The sequence below is a fragment of the Manis javanica genome, chromosome 15 (genome assembly GCF_040802235.1).
Source record: "Manis javanica isolate MJ-LG chromosome 15, MJ_LKY, whole genome shotgun sequence".
NCBI lineage: Eukaryota > Metazoa > Chordata > Mammalia > Pholidota > Manidae > Manis > Manis javanica.
In genome coordinates this window covers 19946025-19969636 of record NC_133170.1, presented here as the reverse complement: position 1 = coordinate 19969636, position 23612 = coordinate 19946025, and the positions used below count along the sequence as shown (strand labels likewise).

At 43.4% G+C, this 23612-nt stretch overlaps 1 protein-coding gene across 2 annotated transcripts in view; it reads right to left on the bottom strand.

The window, feature by feature from the left end:
* The window catches only part of GRIN2B (glutamate ionotropic receptor NMDA type subunit 2B), a 388323-nt gene that overhangs the window by 8478 nt on the left and 356233 nt on the right, over positions 1 to 23612 (bottom strand). For both annotated transcript variants that reach the window (XM_073222983.1, XM_073222984.1), the window contains one exon: positions 343 to 503. In XM_073222983.1, coding sequence (XP_073079084.1) covers positions 343 to 503 — 161 coding nt within the window. The remainder of the gene's footprint in view (positions 1 to 342; positions 504 to 23612) is intronic.

The window sequence follows — 23612 nt, the reverse complement described above, 5'->3', positions numbered from 1 at the left end:
TTGTAGTCAATGGGCCTTTAGATCATGCGTAACGCATGAACCTGAGCCTTGACTCTTATCTTCTGCTTTTTTAATCTATTTAATTCTTGTTTAATGGCTACATTAATACAGTAGAATATGATTTATAAAGAAAAAACAAATAGAAGTAAATAATAGCATAGGAACCTTTGCACACTGTCCTGAATTATACTGTTAAATTTAACTTAGAAATCCATGCAGAGCCACAGTAGTGTCCATTGCTTTAACGTTGTATGGCACACAAGCGTGGCACATCTGATTCAAGGTACATTTAATAAATGTGAGAAACATATCCAAGACTCTGAGTTTGGAGGCAGTTCTTACCCTGTTTTCAGGGAGAGCAATGCATCATCTACACCCCTCTGGTTGAACTTTCCCATGTAGGCGTGCATTTCTGCATAGTTATTGCGAATATTCCTCTCTGTGCTGCCATTGGGAACAGTCCCAAAGCGGAAAGGGGGTGAGAAGTCATTAGGTCTCTGGAACTGGAGAGAGAGAAGGACAGAGAGAGAGAGAGAGAAAATGCTTCAGAATGTGAAGAGATATTAAGTTAGCATTAGAGGATTTATAATAGAAGGGGCCTGACTATAGTTCACCAAATACATTAGCCCTTACTGAAGAGCAGCAATTGCTTTATGAAAGTGGACTTCAGTTCAACTCAGTTTAATACGTATTGTTGAAAGCTTTCTGTTTACCCAACTCTTTCATCTCTAACCTATTTGTGTTCTATTTATGCAAACTACACAATACCAGCGATGATGTGACTGCACTGTTAGCTTAAGGGCAGTGGACTAGTCACCTTTATTTCTGGAAATTGTGGAAAATCTGCCTCCAGGCTTCTTAATTTAGGGGCTTAAATACATTGTCATTATGCTGTTTAGGCCATAGTACCTTAGTGAGGTGAGCTACATTGCATTCCTAAAAATAAATTGTGGGTATCAGATATGTTTTGCTAAGAGAGATTCTCTTGTCCTTCCTTGATGTATCAAACCCCCACATTTATCCTATATGAGATGTGAGCTAAGCTGCAAAATCAAATACAGCTTTAACTATGTTCCTTCCCTTGCTCAAGAATTGAGAGCGCCTGTCATAATAAAGTGAAATCTCTTGGATTTTCATCCCTATGACATCAGCTTTATTTCTGGCTATTGCCCTGTAAGGAGTAAGTCTGTATGTTGCTTGCTGAACAAATAATTTGTTCCTTTATATCTTCACGGCCTCATATAGCCTGTCCTCTCAGCATGAACTCACCTTTCTCCCTAGGCCAGTTCATGTCCCTCATCTCACCATGTAACTCAAAGCAATTTCTTCTGGGCACCTTCTGTGAGTTTTTCTTCCACCATTCTGCAATCAGTACTTGGTGTTCTTGGTTTAAGATCATTGTAATTCATACTAAAAATTCAATTAAGTAAGCTGCCTACATTCTGAGCTGGTCTCTGTTATAGTCATCAAGAGTTTAAGCCCTAGATTTAGACAGATAGGGATGAAGACTAGCTTTGCCACTTGCTACTGTGTGAACTTGGGCAAAGAACATGAACTCTCTGAGCATCATTTCCTCATGGGTAAGAAGGAGACAATAATGTCTATTTCTAAAGATTGTTGTGTAGACAAAATGATACAATGTATAAGAAGTGCTTGCCATAGCACGTGCATGCATTAAGGGCTCAATAAAGATTCCTTACATTATTTTAAATTCATGCCTATATTCTGCATTCTCTAATAAAGTCACCCTCTCCAAGTTTCTCATTCTATTAGTATAACAACAACTATTGTGACCAGAGTAGCTCGGCATGGGAAAGAAAATGTAGATATTTAAAGTCTTCTCGTCTTCCACGTGACATGGTTTACTTTAGAGATACATTTAAAAATCTAACCTGCCAACTCAGGAGTATGCTGAGCCTTTGGGGTTGTCTGGGCTTAGAGCCTCTCTCCTTTCTCCTTCCATTGACCTGAGAAGCTCAAGAGCTTTCCAGAATATGGAGAATTCATGGGCCACCAGGTGTCACAGCACCAGGAACCACAAATACTGCCCTCACTCTTCAGAGCTGGCCACAGATAAAAGCAGAATCGCACAGTGGTGTCAGGCAATCTGATGCCTCTCTAATCCAAGGACTGCCCAGTTTGACTTACCAGTGCTGTCTGCCATTAAGAGATTTTAAATATTTTTGAAGAAGTTGTGAGTTTTAAAAGTGAATAAAGACGCTACAAAAGAGTTAAAGAATTTGAGAGTTGGGTGAGCCTCATAAGCTTAACTAGTCCACACCTTTCATTTCACAAATGAAGACAGAGCCCAAAGAGGACAAAGAATTTGCTTAATGTCGCACAATGGCAGATGGCTAACATTATCAGGAATCAACTGGCTTCATTAATAGTACTCTTCACTGTCCCCAGCAGATAGCAAGCTTAGGGTAACATGGATATGCTTTATTGGAAGAGACAGAATGCTTTGCATATCGCTGTTACCTGCAGCACTTCAGACATTTGAAAAAACATCTGAATCCTCCAAACCAAAATAGAGTAGATAGACACTGTGGCAGCCAGCAATACAGCCAGATAACTCCCCTTCATCAGTAATTCTCTACTTTGCTAGGACAATGACACCTGATACTCACAATGACAGAGATACTCTTGGCCCGAAGTATTTTCTGAAACATCAATACAAGTTGAACCCATGTTCAGTACAATTCTGATATAAATTATTTTATTCTAGGTTTTCTTGAAAACTGGCAATCCCTGTAAGGAATCTCCAACAATTTTTGATGAACCAAATGTAATCGGATGCCCAAAGGGCCTCATTCCTGATGAAGCTAGATTATAGAAAGCTTCCATACTACTCTTGACTAACTTTGAATTTTAAGGTAGATTTCTCGAAGCTGTTTTACGACTACATCCTTGAATAAACAGAAACTAAAGAAATGATAAAGAACCTGTAACAGAAAAGACTTTGAAAGAACTACACTGAATGACTTATACTGCCTGACTTGAAGACTTATAATAAAGCTTTAGTCATCATGACAGTGTGACCCTAGAGAGAGAGGAAAGAGATCACCAGACAGGATGGGGTGCCCACCAATAGGCCAACACATACATGTACAAAGACAATTCACTGGAGATAGAATCAGCTTCAACAAACGGTGTTGGAACAGTTAGATATGCAAAAAAAGGACTTCATTCCATACCTCACAAGATATACAGAAATTAACAAGAAGTGGATCAAATACCTAAATATAAATCTGAAAATTATAACATTTCTAGGAGAAAATAAAGGACAAAATCTTTGTAATCTTGAGTCAGACAAATATTTCTTAGGTATGGCACCAAAAACACAATCCACAAAAAAAATCCCCCAAAAAGATAAATTGGATTCCATCAAAATTAAGGACTCTTTGAAAGACAGTTAAGATCATGAAAAAATAAGCCAATGACAGGGAGAAGATATTTGAAAATAAAGTTATTAAAAACTAAAGGAATTAGATAATAACATAGCAAGACTTTTAAACGGTTAAAGCATCTCCCATACGAAAATAGTCAAAGAAACCAGCCAGCCTGGGAGGAATGGGAAGGCATAGTTCTACGGGAAGCATAGTTCTCCTAGTCTTGGAGGCAGACAATTTAGATTTGAATTCTGGCTCTTTCTTTGACCAGCTCTGACCATTTTTCTGCAGGCAATATTTTTAATTAAGAGTAAGATAATATAGGAAACCATTTAACACAATATCTGACACACGGTAGAGTCTCAAAATTATTAACAGCATCTACAAGGATGAAGTCGCACTATCTAAAATTGCCCTGTGTCAGACAATGTTCCTTGTTCTCTAAGTCGCTCCTTAAATGAAGCCAGTCTGGGGGGCCAAGAGGGTGAGTGCATTGCCCAGAATTAGCCAATGCAGAAGCAGAAGTAAGCTTGCCTTCTTCTTTGGAATTCTTGTTCAGCTAGGGGAGGCTTAAATAAAATATTGATTTAAAAAAAAGAAAACTGTCATTGGAACTTGGAATTCACTGTCATAGAGAACTGTATGTTTAGCAAGACCCATGGGGAAGAAAGAAAAAGTAATTTTCTAAATGCCTTGATGCTTCTAATAATGCCCCGTAATAAAACTTACCCCAAGTTGTGAGGCATTATTCGGCACTTGATTAATCTGACCTCTGGAGTTTGGGGAAGCAGTAAACTCTGTCAAAATCAGAGTTCTTAAAATCCATAGAACAGAGAAGACCCCAAAAACACTTTTTAAAATTCAAAAAATCAATACACCAAAGAGACCAGCATAAGATTTAAAGATTCAGCCTGATGTTAAATTAGGGAATTTTGTATGGTATTCCTTACTATCTTTGGCTATCACGGAGCTTCCTTGAACTTGGAATCTTTTTCTGGAGTTACCCAAATTGGGGTTGTAAAGACATAGATTTAGATAGAGAAATAAAACACAGAAGGGAAGAAACTTTAGGAACCAGTCCCATTTCACAGATGAGGAAACTGAAGAGAACAAGTCAGCTGTTCAAGGCCGCATGGTTAAGCAGGAGGCCAGGCTGAAGCTCTACACCTCTGTGCTGAGCCTTCCCACTGCTGGCTCAAATGCTGGAGTTGCTTATGCAGGAGATGAAGCCACACGCTGTAGGTGGGGCCGCCTGGTGAGGGGATCCTTCCCTTTCTGGCATATCATATGCCAACTCCCACTCCCCTTCTGCATTCAACACATGACGTCCAGTAATTACTGTAGGCACGCACTTGCACAAGGGTAAAAACAGACCAGAATGTTAAGAGAACTATAATCTCACTTGATCCTCCTAGATGGCTGCAGAGAATCAGAATTCAGCCCTCTGAGCTGTTCAGATTGTCAACCCAGCCCTCATGTTAATGACCTCAAAGCGAATTAGTCTTGACAGGCATGCAGGGTGAAAGGTGCTGGAAGGCTGGGAGTAAAGTTCCCTGGACCCAAATATGACCAGACCAGAGGGCCCTGGGGCCATTATGGCTGCCAGCTCTCCAGCAGAGAGAGCCCCTCACATAGACTATTACAGAGAGAAAGGGAAAGGGGATGAAGTCAGGTAAGTGGGGCATCTGGTCCATTTCATTTTTAATTGCTTTTCCTGTGTATAAGTATTATTAATTTATTCATAGCAGCCACTCATATTCAACACCTAGGTATGTGCCTGGAATAAGCCACATGATCTTCTTTAACTATAATAATTAAAATGCATCCATTCATTTAGCAAATATTTACCCAGCACTTATTAGCATAGAGGACTATATTAGGAACTGAGGACACAAAGATCAGAACATCAGACTCTCTTTTCAAAAAGTTTACATACTAGAGTCAGAGATGTAGACATTCATTCAATTCTCCATTCATTTACTTTTTTTTTCATTCAGTGTTCATTTATTCTTTCATTCATACAGATATTTAGCAAGTATTTACCAGCATCTTTCACGTGTAGACACTATTCTGGAAGCTGGGGATACAGTATTACAGAAGAATAAGAGCCTGCCTTCAAGTTCACATTGTAAAGATGGGAAGCAGATAATAAGCATTTTTTTTAGATGTAGTGGTTTAATATACAGTCATAAATTCTTTGCCATTCCTTGCATCAAGAGGTGAGCTCTATGTTCCCTCTCCTTGATGACTTGCTTGACCGACAGGGTGTGCAGAAGTAACATTCGGGGACTTCTGAGTCTAGGCCATAAGAAGCTTTGCAGTTTCCACCGAGATGTCTTGGAACCTTCCTCTGAGGGAAGCAGTCCATTTTGTAAGCAGCTCTACAATCCTGAGGCCACCATGCTGGAAATATCACCTGTAGCTGCTCCTGAAGTACCAGCTGAGCCCAGCCTTCCAACTGATCGACCCAGTGCACCACGTGTTAGAATAAAACCATCTTGGACCCTTCAGCCTGGCTGCCAGCAAAATACCAAGTACCTCAGTTAAAGTCACATGAAGCAGAAGAATCACCTGGCCAAACCTGTCCAAACCCACAACATAGTGAGACACAATGGAATGGTTCTTGATTTAAGTCAGTAAGTGTTGGGGTAGTTTGCTGGGCAGCAATGGATACCTGGAAAGCGGGTGATTTCAAATAGTGAAGATGAAGTGCTAAGAAGAAATTGGAACAGCTATTATATAGGATAAGGAGTTACTGGTAGAAGAATGCATTTAATCAGCTGTTCTGGAAAGGCTTTTCTCTAAGGTGACATCTGAGTGAAGACTGGAAGGAAATAGGCTCGCAAAGATCGGGGGAAAGTGTACTGGGGCCAGGGAACACCTGGCGGGGTGTTGCGGAGCAGTGTGCCCACAGGGCAGGGGAGCAGAGAAAGGGCACCATCCTGAACAGCGAGTATTACAAAGGCTGTACTAGGATGGGGGGTAGCAGATTTAGGGGACTAAGATTTGAAGGAAGAGTTTTCCAGTTGGACCAGAGGAGCAAAGGGGTTTCTAGATAGAGACAACAGTCTGGGCAAAGACAGAGGACAGTGAGAGAGCCGGGCCTGCCCAGTGACAATGGGCAGAGTGTCACTGCCAGAGCCTAACAGATATGGCCATGGTAACTGGGCACTGACACAGTGAAGAGGGAGGCAGGGCCTGGATCACAAAGGGAATTAAATTCTCTGCAAAGTTGATTGGAGTTCATGCTTCAATATCCAAGGGTTAAGAAACAGCAGAGACTCCAGGGGCAAACAGCCTAAGTTCAAATCCCAGCTCTGCCACTTGATAGTTGTGTGACCTAAAACAACTCACTTAACCACTCTGTACAGTTTCCACACTTGTACAATGGGGGTCATAACTGTACCTACCTCATAAGGCTTGTAGCATTCAAGTAGTTAATCTGGGCAGAGTATTAGCAGAGTCCCTGGCATGTGATAAGTGTACTCTATTAGCTATTGTCATTATCATTACTACTGCTATCATATTATCATCCTATCAGAAGCAACTGAAGAATTCTGGCAGCATAAAGACTAGGTTTTTGTGTGAGAAAAGAGCTCAGAGATTCAGCATGAGAAACAGGTTAGAAGGAATCTGACAGGAGCTGAGGAGGACTGGAGGGTGTGTGGGCACCAGGGCAGATTAGGAAGAACAGAAGCATCACCAGATTCTGCCCTCGCATTCCAAGAATATGAAAGATGGCATGTGCACGAGAAGGTAAAATACAAGACCACAGAGCTGCGTACTGGTGCCACCACAATTCCAGAAGAGAAGGGCTGCTTGCCGCCTGGCTTTCCCTGAAGGCTTCTTGCAGGGGGCTGGACTTATTCTGGAGGGAGAATGGGTTGCATTTGGAAAGTGGAGATGGGGAGTCAACGTCAATTCACACCAGAACCCCTCGGCCCTAAGACTCCTCCGCCAACACTGCTTAGTTTCCATGGCAGGTGAGGAAACGGGGATTTGCAGACTCTTTGAGGCCATGATGCCAGGAAAGAGCAGGCTCCGAAAACAAAACAAAAACTCTCCTAATGTTGCTGGTGTCCAAGCTTTTGTGCTGAGCCCAGACAAAAGCCCAGGGAGGTTAATTAGAGTTGGATCTTGTGAATGACAGCATGCAAATGAAGGCAGCACTACCAAAATGAGGGGGGCCCTGAGGAAATGCCCCCGAGGGTCCTCAGCTCCTCTAGTTCAGCCGAGGCTGCTCAGCTATGTGGATCAGGACAAACCCGCTCTGGGCCCTGCAGAGATGCACACTCCGGTCCCACTTGTGGGGTCCATCCACAGGACACATGGAATCTGGGGGCTTCTGTCTTCACAGCTTGGCAATCCTGCACATGAATATTCATTCCAGTACTCCTGCTTTTATATTTGTATCACAAAAAGAATCAATGCCCAAATGCCACTCAGCTCTTCGAGGCCCCCAAGAGAAAAGGTGGGAAGGCTTAGGATATAAGGCGGCTCCTGGATTGTGCTACTAATTACGAGGAGGTGACTGAAGGGACCACTTTTTTACCTACCCAGCCCCAATCCATTAGCATTATTACTACCAGCAATACCTTCTGTTTCCATTGCTCTTCTTTATTATCGATCTTTTTTATGTGCAGTGCTATGAATTGTGTTACTCTATTTTTTCATTCACTTAAAGTGTAGAATACAAGTAACAAAATTTAGCACTTTAAATGTTTTTAAGTTTACAGTTCTGTGGCATTAAGTACATTTACATTGTTATGCAATGGTCACCACCATCCTCCTCCAGGACTTTCTCATCTTTGCCAACAGCAACTATGCACCTATTAAGCACTAACTCCCCGTTAGTTCTATGAATCTTAGCCATGTAGAGAGTCTTATATCCACTGGCAAATCAGGACACAGAACAATCCTATCAACCCCCAACTCCTTTACAGTTACCCCTCCACACCTTTAACCTTTAGTGAACACCCATCTGTTCTCTCATCCCCATAGTTTTGTTTTCTCCAGAATGTCACATACGGGCATATGTGGCTTTATTGCACTTCGCAGATACTGCATTTTTTACAACGGAAGGTTTGCAGCAGCCCTCCTTGGAGCCTATTAGCATAGTTTCTCCAAGAGCATTTGCTCACTTGGTGACTCTGTGTCACATTTTGGTAATTCTCACAATATTTCAAACTTTTTCACTATTACTCTATTTGTATGGTGGGCTGTGATCAGTGATCCCGGATGTGACCACTGGAATTGTTTTAGGACCCACAAACCATGCCCATATAAGATGAACTTAATTGGTAAGTGTCGTGTGTTTTGACTGCTCTGCAGACTGGCCATTCCTCATTTTGCTCCATCTCCTCAGGCTTCCCTGAGATGCAGCAACATTAGGCCAATTAATGACCCTACAATGGCCTCTAAATGTTCAAGTGAAATAAGGAGTAGCATGTCTCTCACTTTAAATTGACACTTAGAAATGACTAAGCTTAGTGAGGAAGGCACATCGAAAACACAGGCTGAAAGCTAGGCCTCTTGCACTAGTTAGCCAGGTTGTGAATGCAAAGGCACAGTTCTTGAAGGAAACGAATAGTGCTTCTCCAGTGAACACATGAATGATAAGAAAGGGAAACAGCTTTATTGCTGACATTGGGATAGTTCCAGTGGTCAGGAAAGAAGGTAAAACCAGCCATAATCATCCCTTGAACTGAAGCCTAATCCAGAGCAAGGCCCTAACTCTCTTCAGTTCCATGAAGGTTGAGAGAGGTGAGGAAGCTGCAGAAGAAAGCTGGAAGCTAGCAGAGGTTGGTTCATGAGGTTTGAGGAAAGAAGCCCCCTCCATAACATAAAAATGCAGGGGAAGCAGCAAGTGCTGATGGAGAAGCTGCAGCAAGTTCCAGAAGATCCAGCTGAGCTCATCAATGAAGGGGGCTACAGTAAACAACAGATTTTCAGTGTAGACCAAACAGCCTTAATTTGAAGAAGATGCCATTTAGGACGTTCATAGCTAGAGAGAAGTCAATGCCTGGCTTCAAAGCTTCAAGGAGCAGGCTGACTCTCTTGTTAGGGGCTTGTGACTTAAGTTGAAGCCAGTGCATATTTACCATTCTGAAAATCCCAGGGCCCTTAAGAATTATGTTAGATCTGTTCAGCTTGCATTCTATAAATGGAGCAACAAAGCCTAGATGACAGCACAGCTGTTTACAACATAGTTTACTGAGTATTTTAAGCCCACTGTTGAGAACTACTGCTCAGAAAAAAGATTCCTTTCAAAATATCACTGCTCATTGACAGTGCACCTGGTCACCCAAGAGCTCGATGGAGGTGTATGAGATTAATGTTTTCATGCCTGCTAACACAGCATCCATCCTCTAGTCCATGGCTGAGTCATTCTGATGCTCAAGGCTTATTATTTAAGAAATACATTTTGTAAGGCTAATTGCCATAGGTAGTGATTCCTTATGTGGATCGGAGCAAAGTAAATTGAAAACTTATAAAGAATTCACCACTCTATATGCCATTGAGGACACTGGTGATTCATGGGACGAGGTCAAAATATCCATGCTAACAGGAGTTTGGAAGAAGCTGATTCCAACCCTCATGGATAACCTGGAGGGGTTCAAGACTTCAGCAGAGGAAGTAGCTGCAGATGTGGTGGGAATAGCAAAAGAACTAGAATTACAAGTGGGGCCACTGAATTGATGCAATCTTGTGATCAAACTTTAATGAATAATTTTATTCCTATGATGAGCAAAGTGGTTTCCTGAGATGGAATCTACACTTGGTGAAGATTGCTGGAACGGCAACAAACGACTTAGAATAAGACATAAATGCATTGATAGAGCAGTAGCAGGGTTTGAGACTATTGACTCCAATCTTGAAAGAAGATCTGTGGGTAAAATTCTATGAAACAGCATCTCATGCTATAGAGAAATGGTGAAAGGAAGAGTCCATTGATAAGAGTAAACTTCATTGTTGTTTTATTTTAAGAAATTACCACAGCCTCCCCCATCCTTTAGCAACCATCACCCTGATCAGTCAACAGCCATCAACACAGAGGCAAGACCCTCTGCCAGCAAAAAGATTACAAATCACTGAAAGCTCAGATGGTGGTCAATATTTTTTAGCAATAAAGTAATTTTTAATTAAGCTATGTGCATTGTTTTAGACACAATGCTATATTGCACACTTAATGGACTATAGTATGGTGTAAACATAACTTGCAGATGCACTGGAAAAACCAACAAATTCATTTGACTCGCTTTATTGTGATACCGACTTAATCATGGTGGTCTGGAACCCAACCCACCATGTCTCTGAGGTCTGCCCGCCTATAAATGGAAGCACAGAGTATGTGGCCCTTTGAGATGGACCTTTGAGAGTCATTTGGGCTGCTGTTTGTCTCTGTAGGTCATCCCTTTTTAGTGCTGAGAAGAATTGCATTGTATGAAGGTGTCAATGTGTTTATCCATTTACCCAAAGAAGGACATTTAGGTTACTTTCAGTTTGGGGTAATTATAAATAGAGCAGCTATAATTTTCATGTACAGGTTGTTATGTGAACATGAACTTTATTTCTTTGAGGTGATTACCCAGTGCTGGGTCATCTCCCCCACCTAACCACCCCCAAAGTACGACTGTTTTTACTTCTCTTCTCTCCATCTTCCCAATTTTGCCAGGAATCACAAAGGAAGTGCAGCAACCATTATTATCTTATTATTCTGCCTGCTCATTCTTCTCATAATAACATCCTACAGCCTAACTAGGATGAAGTAGGTTATGTGTGTGAGACTTCAGACTCTGAGCAACATCGAAGATCACGGGAGTGGGGGATACAAACAGCAGCCTCCTTCTTCACCCACCATCCTTTGCCCCAAAGAGTAGGAAGGTCAGAAGATAACACAAAGGACAGACTTTCTGGAGGCATGGTCTTCACTGTTCCATGGCCCATAAAATGCTTGGGACAGACAGGAAGAGATGATATTCCATGTTTCCACTGAAAGGGCAAATTAATGATAAAACAGTAAGTGTGGATATGCGCTATGGGCTCAAAAGATCTAAGTTCAAATCTGACCTCCAACACCTATTTAACCAAGTAATTTAATAAGCAAGCCATTCAGCTTTGAAACTGAATTTCAACAATGTTCTAAGAGGAGAAATGAGGTAAAGCATCCCGTTACAAATCCTCCTTTCAAAACAGGAGGCCCAGGGTCATCACCCAGGACCCACCCCGTGGAACAGCCTGGCTGTGGATATAGGGACAGATTAAAAGTCAGACCATGCACCTCCATGAAAGTTATAATCTGGGATGGAGGTGGGAGGCAAAACTCATTATTCTTACATTTCTTTATAAACTACTCATTGGATAGAATAGTGTTTAAATACATTCAGAGTAAGTGGCTGATTGCCGTACACAATAATATTATAAAACATAGTTAAAAGATACAGGTACATAATAAAAGTGCCCAAGTGAAGTCAGTTTCCTTCCTGGGCCCCTGGAGAACCTGATGCTATTTGCTACTGCCAGAAAGTGAGTTAGCACATTGTAGGCCCTCAACACCTTAGTCATTTCTGTTCTTTGTTATTAATGCTCATACTGGTGCTGTGGTCATGCACAGTGGCAACACACGTAAGTCTGCACGTGAAGAAACATGCCCTTGGGTGTAAGAAGCTGGGCACATCTTCACAACTGTGGGTGCCATGCTGCTGGGGCAGGAGCCCTGGCCTCTCGAGCTCAGCATGGAGCTGGGGTCCCCATGATAGGCTCTAGCTGGGAGGAGGTGCTGGGGAGAACGGAGCTCCACCCCCTCCTGTGGTGCCCCAAACAAGAGCTCTCAGACGGAAAATACCAGTTCTTCAGATTCCTGGAATTGGGTGTATCATTAGATTTCCTCACAGGAAAGTCGTCATTTCTTCAAGTATTTTATAAAATTTGGATATATGAGCCTTCATAAATATTTCATAGACTATTTCATAAAATCAGAAAATGGCATTATAGTTATTATGAGCTATCTGAGTTTTGGTCTGATCTAGAAGAGCTAAGCAAATGGCTTTATTCCTGTATTAACTGTACCGTGTTGTACCTGTGCCCTAAAGTCTTAGGTATGTAGCAAAGTCTTGTGTCTGGCCATGAAATATCATCATCAACACACATTTAATGTGTTTAATCCATGCATAAGTCACTGAGCTCTGAAATGAATACCTAAAATGAAATGAGGCCACAGATACAATTCCTATGGTACACTTCAGTTGGAAATAAAAATGGAAATATGATGACAGCGGCAGCTAACACTTCTATGTAAACGTAGCATGCAACTTACATATAGCAACTCATTAATCTTCCCATCAACCCTAAGAGGTAGGTATCATTACCTCCATTTAACAGACAAGGAAACTGATGCACAGAGAGGTCAGTGATTTGGATAAAATCCATCTAGAAAGTAGCAGGACAAGAATGCCAACCCAGGGTCCTCACACCTAACTGCAAGACACATCCCCAGGTTCTGTGCACATAGAAGAGAGGCTCAGCAAAAGTGAGTAGGATAGAAAAATCCAGTGACTGAGTATGCCATGCTATCTCGCTTCTCTACTTTATTTTAGCAGTTAACACTTTCTCATATTGTATATAGCTGCCTTTTTAATTTATTTCCTTCCCCCTCCTTTTATAATGCAAGTGATAGGATGGAAAAGATTTTGCCTCATTTGATCACTGCTGCATCTCCAGTGCCTAGAACAGTACCTGGCACTTGGTCAGCTCTCAGTGTAAAAGAATGAATGACTAAAGGAATGAATGAATTGAATGACACGAATGTGGATACATATACTGTATAAAAAGCACACTGTTTATGGATTAATCCATTATCAAGCAACACAAAGTGCAGCATAAATGTTTCTCAGGTCTAGTGCTATTCTGGCACCCTTGGTGAATAAGGAGTTAATTTGTCCTCATACCAGCTGAGGACATCTTTCTTGGCACCTTCTCCATTTTCCCTTCAAGAAATGTATCAGATCTGAGATCCCATGAGAGCTTGTCACATTTAGGACTTGACAATGCATATGAATATTTCTTTGGCACCAAAAATGTGACAGAATTGGAGATGATGATAACATGGCGATGAAGTGAACGAGAGGCACAAGGACTACGGCATTTGAGCTTTATCCCTAAGTCATCCAGTGCATGATGGACGGCCTCTGTTGTGCTCTTCAACCTGCCCCTAAGCAAGACTATGACAAAGATGTGTTACTGCCATCCATCCACTCCACCTCGCAGAACCACCTGTAAGAGCGCAAGGACTGCTGCAGATATTTCGGGAAAGCTGCAGGTGCTTGCAAGGAGAAATGGCCTTTAAAGAGGATCTTAAGCAAGAGGTACAGGTCACCATGGAAACTGGGATTCTGGAGCTTCACTAGAAGCCCCAGCATCTCCCATAGAGTTTTAGAGAGCATACTGAAGGTACTCCATATTTAGGGGTGCTCCAGCTGTTAGCATAACATGAGGTTCCTAACACCATGTCCATATCCTTGGAGTCATGAAGCTGGGGTTGGGGTAGGACTGCTGATGGACGTGCCAGGCAGGGCCTAGGGCAAGTGAGGATCCAGAGAGAGGCTCGCCAGGGGACAGCACACCCCTGTTTTCCCGGCAATCAACTGGATCAGTCAATTCCAAACCGAGAAATGGAAGTGCCGACATGTGCACACACTGTCACATTGTGACCCATTTACAGCACAGCAGAACCTCTTGATTTGTTCAGCAAATTCAGCCCTGTGTGGCGGACACTCCAGTTTATAGAATGTCAGCGCCAGGAGGGCGCCTTAGTGATCCCATCGTGCATGCTGCATCCCCTTCTGGGGTTCACAAAGGGCCCTCACAGGGGAGGGCTCTGACAAGTCCTCTGGTAAAGGAACTTAGTTACCCTTGACACAGCATTTTCCCAAACATATTTGGCCACAGTTATTTATTTATTTTTTTAAAGAATATCTATTATGTCTCCCAGAACACTCATGGGCTGGGAAACAGTTTGAGAAATGCCAGTGGAATAACTTTCTCACAGTACAGGGCAGGAAGCAGAGGCCTGGGTGGTTCGTTACCTGTCCAAGATCACATGGCCATTCCCTGTTCTGTCCCCTCCCTACCCCCACTTCATCTTGTCACCACGCCTACATGAAGCACCACTCAGTACTGGTACTGCATGAGTCAATGGCAGGGGAAGGCAGATCCTTCCACACCTCAGTCCCTTAGGATGACGAGCATAAAGTATGCCTGAGGCATCCTTCAAGGGCCTCCAATTACCGTGCTAACAGAATTATGTAAGGTGACGGCCACAAAAGTAAAAAATCAATAATCATATCCGGAGAGGAATGGAATTCAATTTGGCCAGCTGACTGAGGGTTAAGCCACAAAGCCCTTTGACTCTCAACCCTTTTGCTGAAAACCATTGTAAACTACACTGATTCACATTCCTCTTTAGGGTTGCCCTCCATTCGGACACGCTCAGTGAGCATCTGCTACATGCCATGATACTGGGATGCGCTGTGCAGGAATGTAGACACAGAAGGTCATAGATGGTTTAAGGCATTCTGTTTAATGTGTAGCTGTTCCAGGAAAATCTTAGAAATTGTTTTTTTTTCCTTTGAACAATTCCTTTATCTAAGCTTGTTATCATTTATCTCTTTTCCCCTACGGAAGAGGTAATGGCACTGTTCTAGTAATTTCAGGGTTGGCCACCTCTTGTTAAATGAATGAGAGGAATGTAGAAAGTGCTCAGCAAACACCTGGGTGATTGAGAAGGGTCTCACCATTTAGAGAGCAGGGTAAGACTTAGCACGTGGCTACACGGAGGGGCCTACTGTCCTCACCTACACAGGGCAGGAGAAGCTATCAGGGGCTTTGAAGAAATCAAGCATCTTGCCAAACTAGGTCCTGAAACCACTTTGTAATTTCAGATCTGCCAAGCCACAGCAGAAGTACCATTAGACACCCCATTTATTCAGTGTTCCTCTTAAATACCTGCTTGATTTAGATGGTTTGAGAGTAGAAACCACCAGATGAGCAAATTCTGCGACTCTGAATGTCAAACATTTATTATCTACTTTACCCTTTCTTTCTTCTCCCGACCTTTAGTTATAAACCATCTCCCAGTGTTTCTCAAATTCTAACAGCTAATACAGAAAGAAAAGTAGCAGCTTATACTACAAACACTATACGAATTATATAACTTCATCATTCATTCATTCATTTATTCATTCACTGACTAAGTGATTAATTAGTTGGTTCTTCAGCAAATATTTGAGCCCCTATGTTGAACAGCCTCTATTACAGCTACTGTGGATTTAGCAAGGAACAATAGCCATGACTTTTGCCCTCATGAGAGTACAGTCTGGGAAAGAGAGACAAATAAACATATGAATATGTTAAATGTTAGTATGCCACACCACAGAACATATAATTTTAATGTAAGGAAAGAAAAACGAAGAGAAGGATGATTTATTTTAGATTCTCTTCCAAATTTTAGGTCAGATGCTTTTCTGGTGGTCTACATACAGCATATTCTGAATTTCAACTGTCTTTCAGGGACACAATGTCACTGTTCTCCAGAAACTCTTGTCTTTAACAATATCCCACCTATAAGCACCTTCCTTTTTAAATCTAGCTACATTAGCTTGGTGTGCTATGAATTTTCAGAGTAGTGATTTCATGTTTGCATCAGATAAACATATTAATATTAGTTTTTCCACTTAAAACCCAAGGTATGTTTATCCCAGGCTTGGAAGAGAGACTTTTTGTAGAATAAGCAAATGGGCTGAAAGGATAGGATTACTGGCAGGACAGCTTGTTTATGAACTACAACACATATTTGAGAAAATAATCTAGCTGGGTCTATTTCACACCTTTAAAATCTCTGTCTGGGTGGACATAATTAGGAAGAAATATGTACACCAATAGGGATATTGTCTCTGCTACCTAGTATGGAAGTTATTCAAAAGTTTCCTTACTGAGTTCTATGATGGTTCTTTTAAGATACCAGGCCACCAGTTCCTTTTAATGGAAGTGTATATGTCACATACCCTTTGTGAATGGTTTACAGATAAACCAGCCTACTTTAAAATTATTCTACAAATTCCAAATCAGGAGCCAACTTATAGGATGAGAAAAAGTCTACAGCCCATGCCAAAGTAAGCAGTAAACAAAGAAGTATCTCTTTTTCAGAAAAGAGGCCCTTACGATAGGCAAGAGGGACACTTGGTGAAAGGGCAGACATGATCAACTAGGGTTGGGAGTGTGGGGTAACTTACTGAACACACAGAGAAAGGTCTCATTTTCTTTAATAACTCAGATGATGTGACGGAAAACATGCTCTTTAAACCTGCAATGACACTAAATTGGATTGAATGGCTGGCCATTCGGGAATTGGAATTAAACATCAAAACTAAGTCTGGCGTGATGAAAGAGGACATTAAAAGGATGAAGTTCAATTGCGAAGCACGCAGAGTAACTTTCCCAGGATGTAAAACCACCCTAAGTAAGAAGGGCTAGGAACTGGCTTTGTTTTGTCAAGAGCCTGGTCAAAAAAGATTGTGGAGCTCTAGTGGACCACAAGCTTCATGAGTTGATAGCACAATGCTATTATTTAAAAAGAGAGCTTATAAAGGGGAGCTGGAGAAAAATGTGGCAGGTGAGGTGGTCATGGTCAAGCCCCATGAAGCACCAGTAGGAGGGCTTTCTGATCACTGGGTGCTCTCCTCTCTAGCTCACAAATGAAATAGGGAAATTTCAGAAGACAGTTAAAGATGAGGGGAGCAAGTCTTATGGTGAAAGATTAAAAGACTATGTTTATTTACCCTGGAAGGGAGCACCCCAGGAAACTCCTCTGTCACTATACCTCCCATCTTATGTTTTAAGAATGGTTTGAGTGTCTGCCTCCCTCACTGGACTACAGGATGGGGACTGTTCCAGCTCATCTCCAGCACCTCACAAGTTGGGTGCCCAGGACATTTCAGGATATACTCATACTAAAATCATACTCATCATTTATCAGAAATCCAAATTTAACTGGGTGCCCTGTATTTTTATTTGCTAAATCTGGCAAACCTACTTGGAGGGCAACTGGTAACCATCCAATAAATACTGAATTCATTGCTATATATATGCAATTTATGCTATGTGCAGGGAATAGAAAAAACTTAAATAAAAAGTCAGGCAGATAAACAACAAAGGCCTTAGTTGACCCAAAGAACTGCAGAAATGGACAGGATGCTGGTAGGAGGAAGAATCCAGGTTGAACCAGGGGCTTATGAAGGGTAGGCAGGGTTTCTGGAGACGGTTAGAGATGAAGCAGCACAGCTGTTGGTCTTTCTGATTCCAGAGCCTCTAGGCCTTAATCTTGAGCAGATGGTAGATGCTGGGACCCCTGACACAGCCTGTGCTTGAACTCTCAGCAAAGGGCTGACCAAAGGATTAGCGGTAACAAGTTTGCACAGAGCTGTTGTAATCTTCCAATACCCTGTTCCAGTAAGTGGCTTATGGTAGATACTTAGGGTTACCTGCTGAATAAATAAATAAAGAGTAGGTGGTGAGACAGGAAAGCAATGCCTGACTATATGGACACAACCATTATACTATAGTTGCATCACACCCATGTACAGGATTCGGTGTATTAATATAGCACGTGGTAAGTGTGAATTGGCCAGCAGAAACCCTAACTGGGATGAAGATGGGAGGAGAACAACCTGGGTTGGCAATGAGAAGAGGAGCTTCAGGGACTGAAACCGCTGCACCTCAGGCTGTTCAAACCCACATCTAAGCTGACATTCTGGGAATTTCCCAAATGTCAAGGGATCCTTAGGGAGCATCAGTATTTCCTTCAGTAGCGACAAATTGTGATAGAGTAGCAACTATTTATGACAAGAAGATCATACCTTCTATTGCTAAATAAACTAGTTGAAGTGTGGACGAATGGTAAACTTAGGAGTGGTATACACTTTCTGGTTTCATCAATAATTTGCTGGGAAGCTAAAGCTCTTTTCTAAGTCTGCAAGAGAGCTTGAGGCAGGAGAAGTTAGTTTTTACTTTTTCTGGGGGTAGCTAAGGACCAAAGTCTTTGGCAGTACTGAGCAGGCAAGCAGAGAAGGCTTTAAGGGAAACCTAGTTTTGTAATATGTCCACTCCTGTATGAAACTGCAGCAGGACCCAGTGGTCAACGGGAATCCTGTTTGAAGTTACTGATCACTATCACAGTGATGGGAGACACGTGACTTAGGAGAGTTCATGGAGTTCTCACTCTGCACCTGGGAGGATGGTATGTACTTTCTCTCAAAAGACTCCCTAGGAGGCCTGCACAGAGTTGCCTGGCACCCCCGGCCTATGGCAGGTTCCCCTCCTCCAGGCCTTCTGGGACCCAGGGCTATTCAGGGAGTCTGGACACTGCAAGGAGACTCCATGCACCTTTGCACCTTTTCCAGCCCTGACATATTTCTCGTCCTTCACTAGGCCCTCGGCTCCCCAGCCCCCACCCTCTGCAGCCTCACTGATACAGGTGGAGGGAGGACTGTGGGGCAGGCTCTAGAGTGGAGTAGCAGCAGTTTGTTTATGGCTTTGAAAGGCCATGTTAATCATATACTGGAAACAATATGGGCTTTGGGAATGGATTTAGGCACAAACCCTGGGTCAGCCATAGGACCCAAGTGCTAACATTTGTTGAGGGGTTAGTATGCATGGGACACTGTTCTAAGCACTTCATAGGTATCATAAGTCTTTAATCAGCAGAACAGCTATAATGTAGGGAAAATTTTTATCCCCACTTATAATTAGGAAACTGAGGCACCAGAGGAGTTCAGGAGCCCAGCCCTATCACATGCTTTCCAATGGCGGAGTCTTCTTTTCCTCTTCTGTAAAGCACAGATAGCATTTGCCTAAAAGGTTTGGGAGATGAATGTCGAGTGTCCAGCCTGGGGAATGCCACCCATGGCCACCGGTGACTGGTCCACTCTCTGCGGCTGTAACTGCTGATGTGGTTGTACGTAGTCATTACCACGGATGAGGGCCATGAAGGCTAACATTGTCAAAGAGCACATCATACAAAGATTCATTTATTTTTGGCTTTAGAAGTACAATTTTTAATAGGCAGGCTCCAACCTATGAACACGCTGTCCTCAACAGTTCATTTACAAATCAGCAGTCAGAGAAACAGAAACACCATCTCCCCAGAGAAACAATACTGCAAATGGTTAGCTCACTAAAGGCAATTTAATCCCTAAGAGAGCAGAACTTCAGCGTTAATATTATTAGCTTATGTTCTGGAAACATTCATTCACTTACCATACTTCTACGATGTAATAGGCACGGTCCCAGGAGTTGAAAAGACAGTTACTGAAAGCACATCGGCTGCCCCAAGGATCTCACAGCGAAGTGAAGGAAATGGGCAGCTGATCAATGACTCCAGCAGAGGGTGACAGAGGTAGCTTCTGGCTACTGTGCAGGACAGGCTGGGGTAACTCAGGACATGGAGGGCCAAGGGGGATGAGTGATGTACTGGAGGGAAGAAGGAATTTCCCTGGCTCGGGTTCAGGACGAGCCCTTACACTTCGGCTTCTACGGGCACCTGCGCATCCTGGGCCTGGTACTTTCCTAGACTCCCCTCCAGGGCATCGAACCTGACAGTACCTATTTCCCTATGTGACCCACGTCCACAGAATCAAAAGCCCTGTTTTTTTTAGTCCAAATGGATCTAATTTAGATGTTAAGAAGCAGACTATCTTAAAAAAAGTCTCATTCACTGGTTTATGACTAAACCTTCACTCGGTGTCCCCAAGATATTTGCATTTTAAGAAAGTAGTAGATGATTTAATTATATATACAAATGTTCAAGCTAGAAGTATAAGCACATGAAAGCATTCCAAAACCAACAGTGGTCCTCAGAGTGACTGGCCCAGCTGTGGACTGACTACCTTGGGATCGTTTTGTTCCAGTGATTCCGTATTCTTCACTGAACTGCACATCTCTCAGAGGCCACAAGGACGTCGTGTTTTCTTTTTTTGTTATGTATACATGTAGCTCAGGTGAGTGCTGGTACCACCAAAGGACGGGGTGGTGGCAAAGCGGCCTTGTGTCAGGGTCATCGGGAACCTGTAGGGACTCACCCTGGAACACGGGTGTATCAGATGATGTGTGATTTTTACATTTCAAACCAGAAACCGGAGTTGCATTAGAAAGACCATTCAGGAGGAGCTGGAACCTTCCCAGCTTCCCCACCAAGCGACTCCTGCCCCACTCATGTCACTGCCCTCAGCCACCTGCTCTACCATCCCCAGCACAGAGGACCAGGGAGACAATTACATAATTTAGTTAAGAGCTTTTTTTTGAAGACTGGGTGTTGAGAGGTGAGACTGTGATTCCAATTCAAGAGGAGATTCTTAAGTGCTGAGGGCAAAGCAACAAGGTGAGGCCACCCAGACAGGAGAGAGTCCTCACAACCATGATGACTGGGGAATAAACTAACTCTTCCTCTGCATGCAGCAGTTTCCGAATGAATGGACAGCTCAATGGTATTTTCCAAATGAACCAATCTCCTGATGTGAGGTCTCAGTGTGTGTTGACTTCCTCCTCTGTGTGGTTGGTCATTTCTGTGGGCCGTGCTTGGTGGCCTGTGCTTGCCCTTGACTGCAGGTATTCTGAAGATCATGTGGGACAATTATAGCCACACCTGTCCCCATGCTTATGGTCACCCATCATGTCCTGCAAAATGTCTTTATGGTTGTCAGATGACAGCGACAGTTCAGGAGTCAAGCTATTCTGTCTGTACTGTTTGGACCCCAAATCATCCTGAATCTTGCCAGTTCTAGTGGTGACCTTCATCTCAAGGTCAAGTCACACCAGGGCAAAGGGCACTCTGGGAGCTGGCATTGACTCTGCCTCTGCCTCCATCTCTGCTGGAAGCCTTCTCACGTTAGCATCAGAGGGGTAAGGTGGCTCCTCTGGTGGCAGGGACTTCTCATTAGCAACCTGGCAGCACTGCCATACTGAAGGCTGCATTGTTCCTCAGCATTTGAATATCAGTTTGCATAATGAAGCAGGTGAGAGTGCCTCTGGCCTGTTCAGGCAGCCCTGATTGGCAGAGAGAAGGGAATTTGTACATAATTGGCCTCAATTAATTTAATGTGCTTTTATAAGAAGAAAAGGAAAAAGCAGAAAATTGCTCAGTGCCCCAAGTCAAAGACACATCTGCTCCCTCTGTGGTGTGTGTGTGTGTGTGTGTGTGTGTGTGTGTGTATGTGTGTGCATGTGTTTGCGGTGATGGGTGGGTGTGTCATGTAATGGCAAGTGAGTGGATAACCTCATGTGTGTTCAAATGCATTTTTTTTTCCCTGGGAGCAAGAAAAGGCTCGCTCCCCAGAGGTTCTTCTTCCAGGAAGGTCTGCAGCTGCAGCGTCCTTCCAGTGCAATGCCGTTAGCCATCTTGTTCAATCTGTAGGTGAGGTCACGAGGAGCATCGTCAGACATCACAGCATTCTTTCTTCAGCAGCAGGGTGACACCCAGCTCAACATCTCTTTTGTACTCAATCCAAAAAAGGCTGAGTCCAAACTGTCTCAGGGTCTTCCAGCAATTGGTTCTTGCAAGGAAATGAATTGGCTTCTACTTAACTCAGGACATGCTGTGGTTCTAGTGATAAGCTGGCAGAAGTCCAAGGAAGGTTCAAGAATTAATCATGTAGCAATTTTAACATCAAGGTGGTTTAGAGACGTAAGCTACTCATGGTCTCCTTGCCAAAGTACTTCAGAAATAGTAATAGACTCTTCTTGTTTTATTTTCCTTCTAAGATGAGGGTGGAGGGATGGAGTAGGTACATTTCCCTCCCCTCCAGTTCTTTCCTGTCTGTTTCTTGTCCCTTAAAGGGAAGGCTCCTGAGAGTGGGACCTTTTCTTTTCTGGCTGGATTAAGTACCTACTTTGGTTACTTCCCAGAAGAGGGAAAACACGGTGCCCTACATTCCATGTCTCTTTGATTTATTTATCCAGTCAACCCTCATTAAAGAAGTGGTTTTTAAAGGTGCAAGGGGCTGTAAGCTGAGAAACGAAGCTAACAGAGCCCTTGCTGGAGACACTCCGAGACTTGAGTGGATGAAGTCTCTTCCAGGTTCATGAGCACTTACTTACAGCCGGGCAGTGGTTCCCCCCACTCTCCATGGGCCTATGGGGGCCATAATCTCCCCCTGGAGAATTCAAGAAGCCAGGCCAGAGAGGGACCCAGGATGGGGCTTCAGAGGAGTCTGTGGTCTCAGGACAATGCCTCTAGACACACAAAGAAGACAGACTATGGCAGAGCAGTAAGTCAGGATATGCAGGGCTTGGAGTCAGCTGTCCATAATCCAGTCCTGACATGTCACTTCCTGCTGTGTGACTTCAAGAATTTGTTTAACCTGTGTCTGACTCTCCTCATCTGTAACATGACATCAATATTTATCTCAAAGGCTGGGCGTGAGGGTTAAAATTAGCAATAAATGTGAAGAGTCTAACAACTGACACATAGTATATGTTCATGAAATAATTCAATAAATGTTCAATAATAAGGGCAGAGAGAAATGGGCACATTTGGCCCAATGGCTATCAGCTGGCTGGGAAATAAAAATCACAGTGAAGTCAGCTCTTAGAGATCCTGGAGTCTAGCTCTTCTGCCCGGCCTGAGGTGGGGTGACAGGCAGCCGGGGCAGGGCCAGGAGGGCACTCACCCAAGCGGCGCTCTAGGGATCTGGCCTGCTGCTCTAGGCATGGCCGGTGCCCAAAGCCAACTCTCCAGCTTGTCAGGCAAGTCCACTGGTTCCCTAGAGTCGCAGTGAGCATGCTGGTCTGCAGCTCCTTGAAAGCGGCTGGTTGCCGACATCAGTCCCTTCAGCTTCTCCACCCATGAGACTCCCTCCAGGTATTTCTGTTTGTCTTGCCTCATCCTGAGCAGGAAGCCCTTTGGCAGTTTAAAAACACCTTCCTCCACTTCCAGCCCAGACCCACTCCCGCCTTCCCACATGCCCTGCCCTGGACTTGAGGGTCGTGGACCTGCCCCACCAGTGCTGGGAGCCTGGCCCACCCACCAGGTGAACCACTGGAGTCCACCCTGTCACCCTCCATCTCCTGAGGCCTGGGTCAAATGCCAGCCTCTTCTGCATGCTAACTGCAGGGCTGAGCACCAAGCTGCCCACATGGTCCCCGCAAACCTCCCCTCAAAAGGTGTGAGGG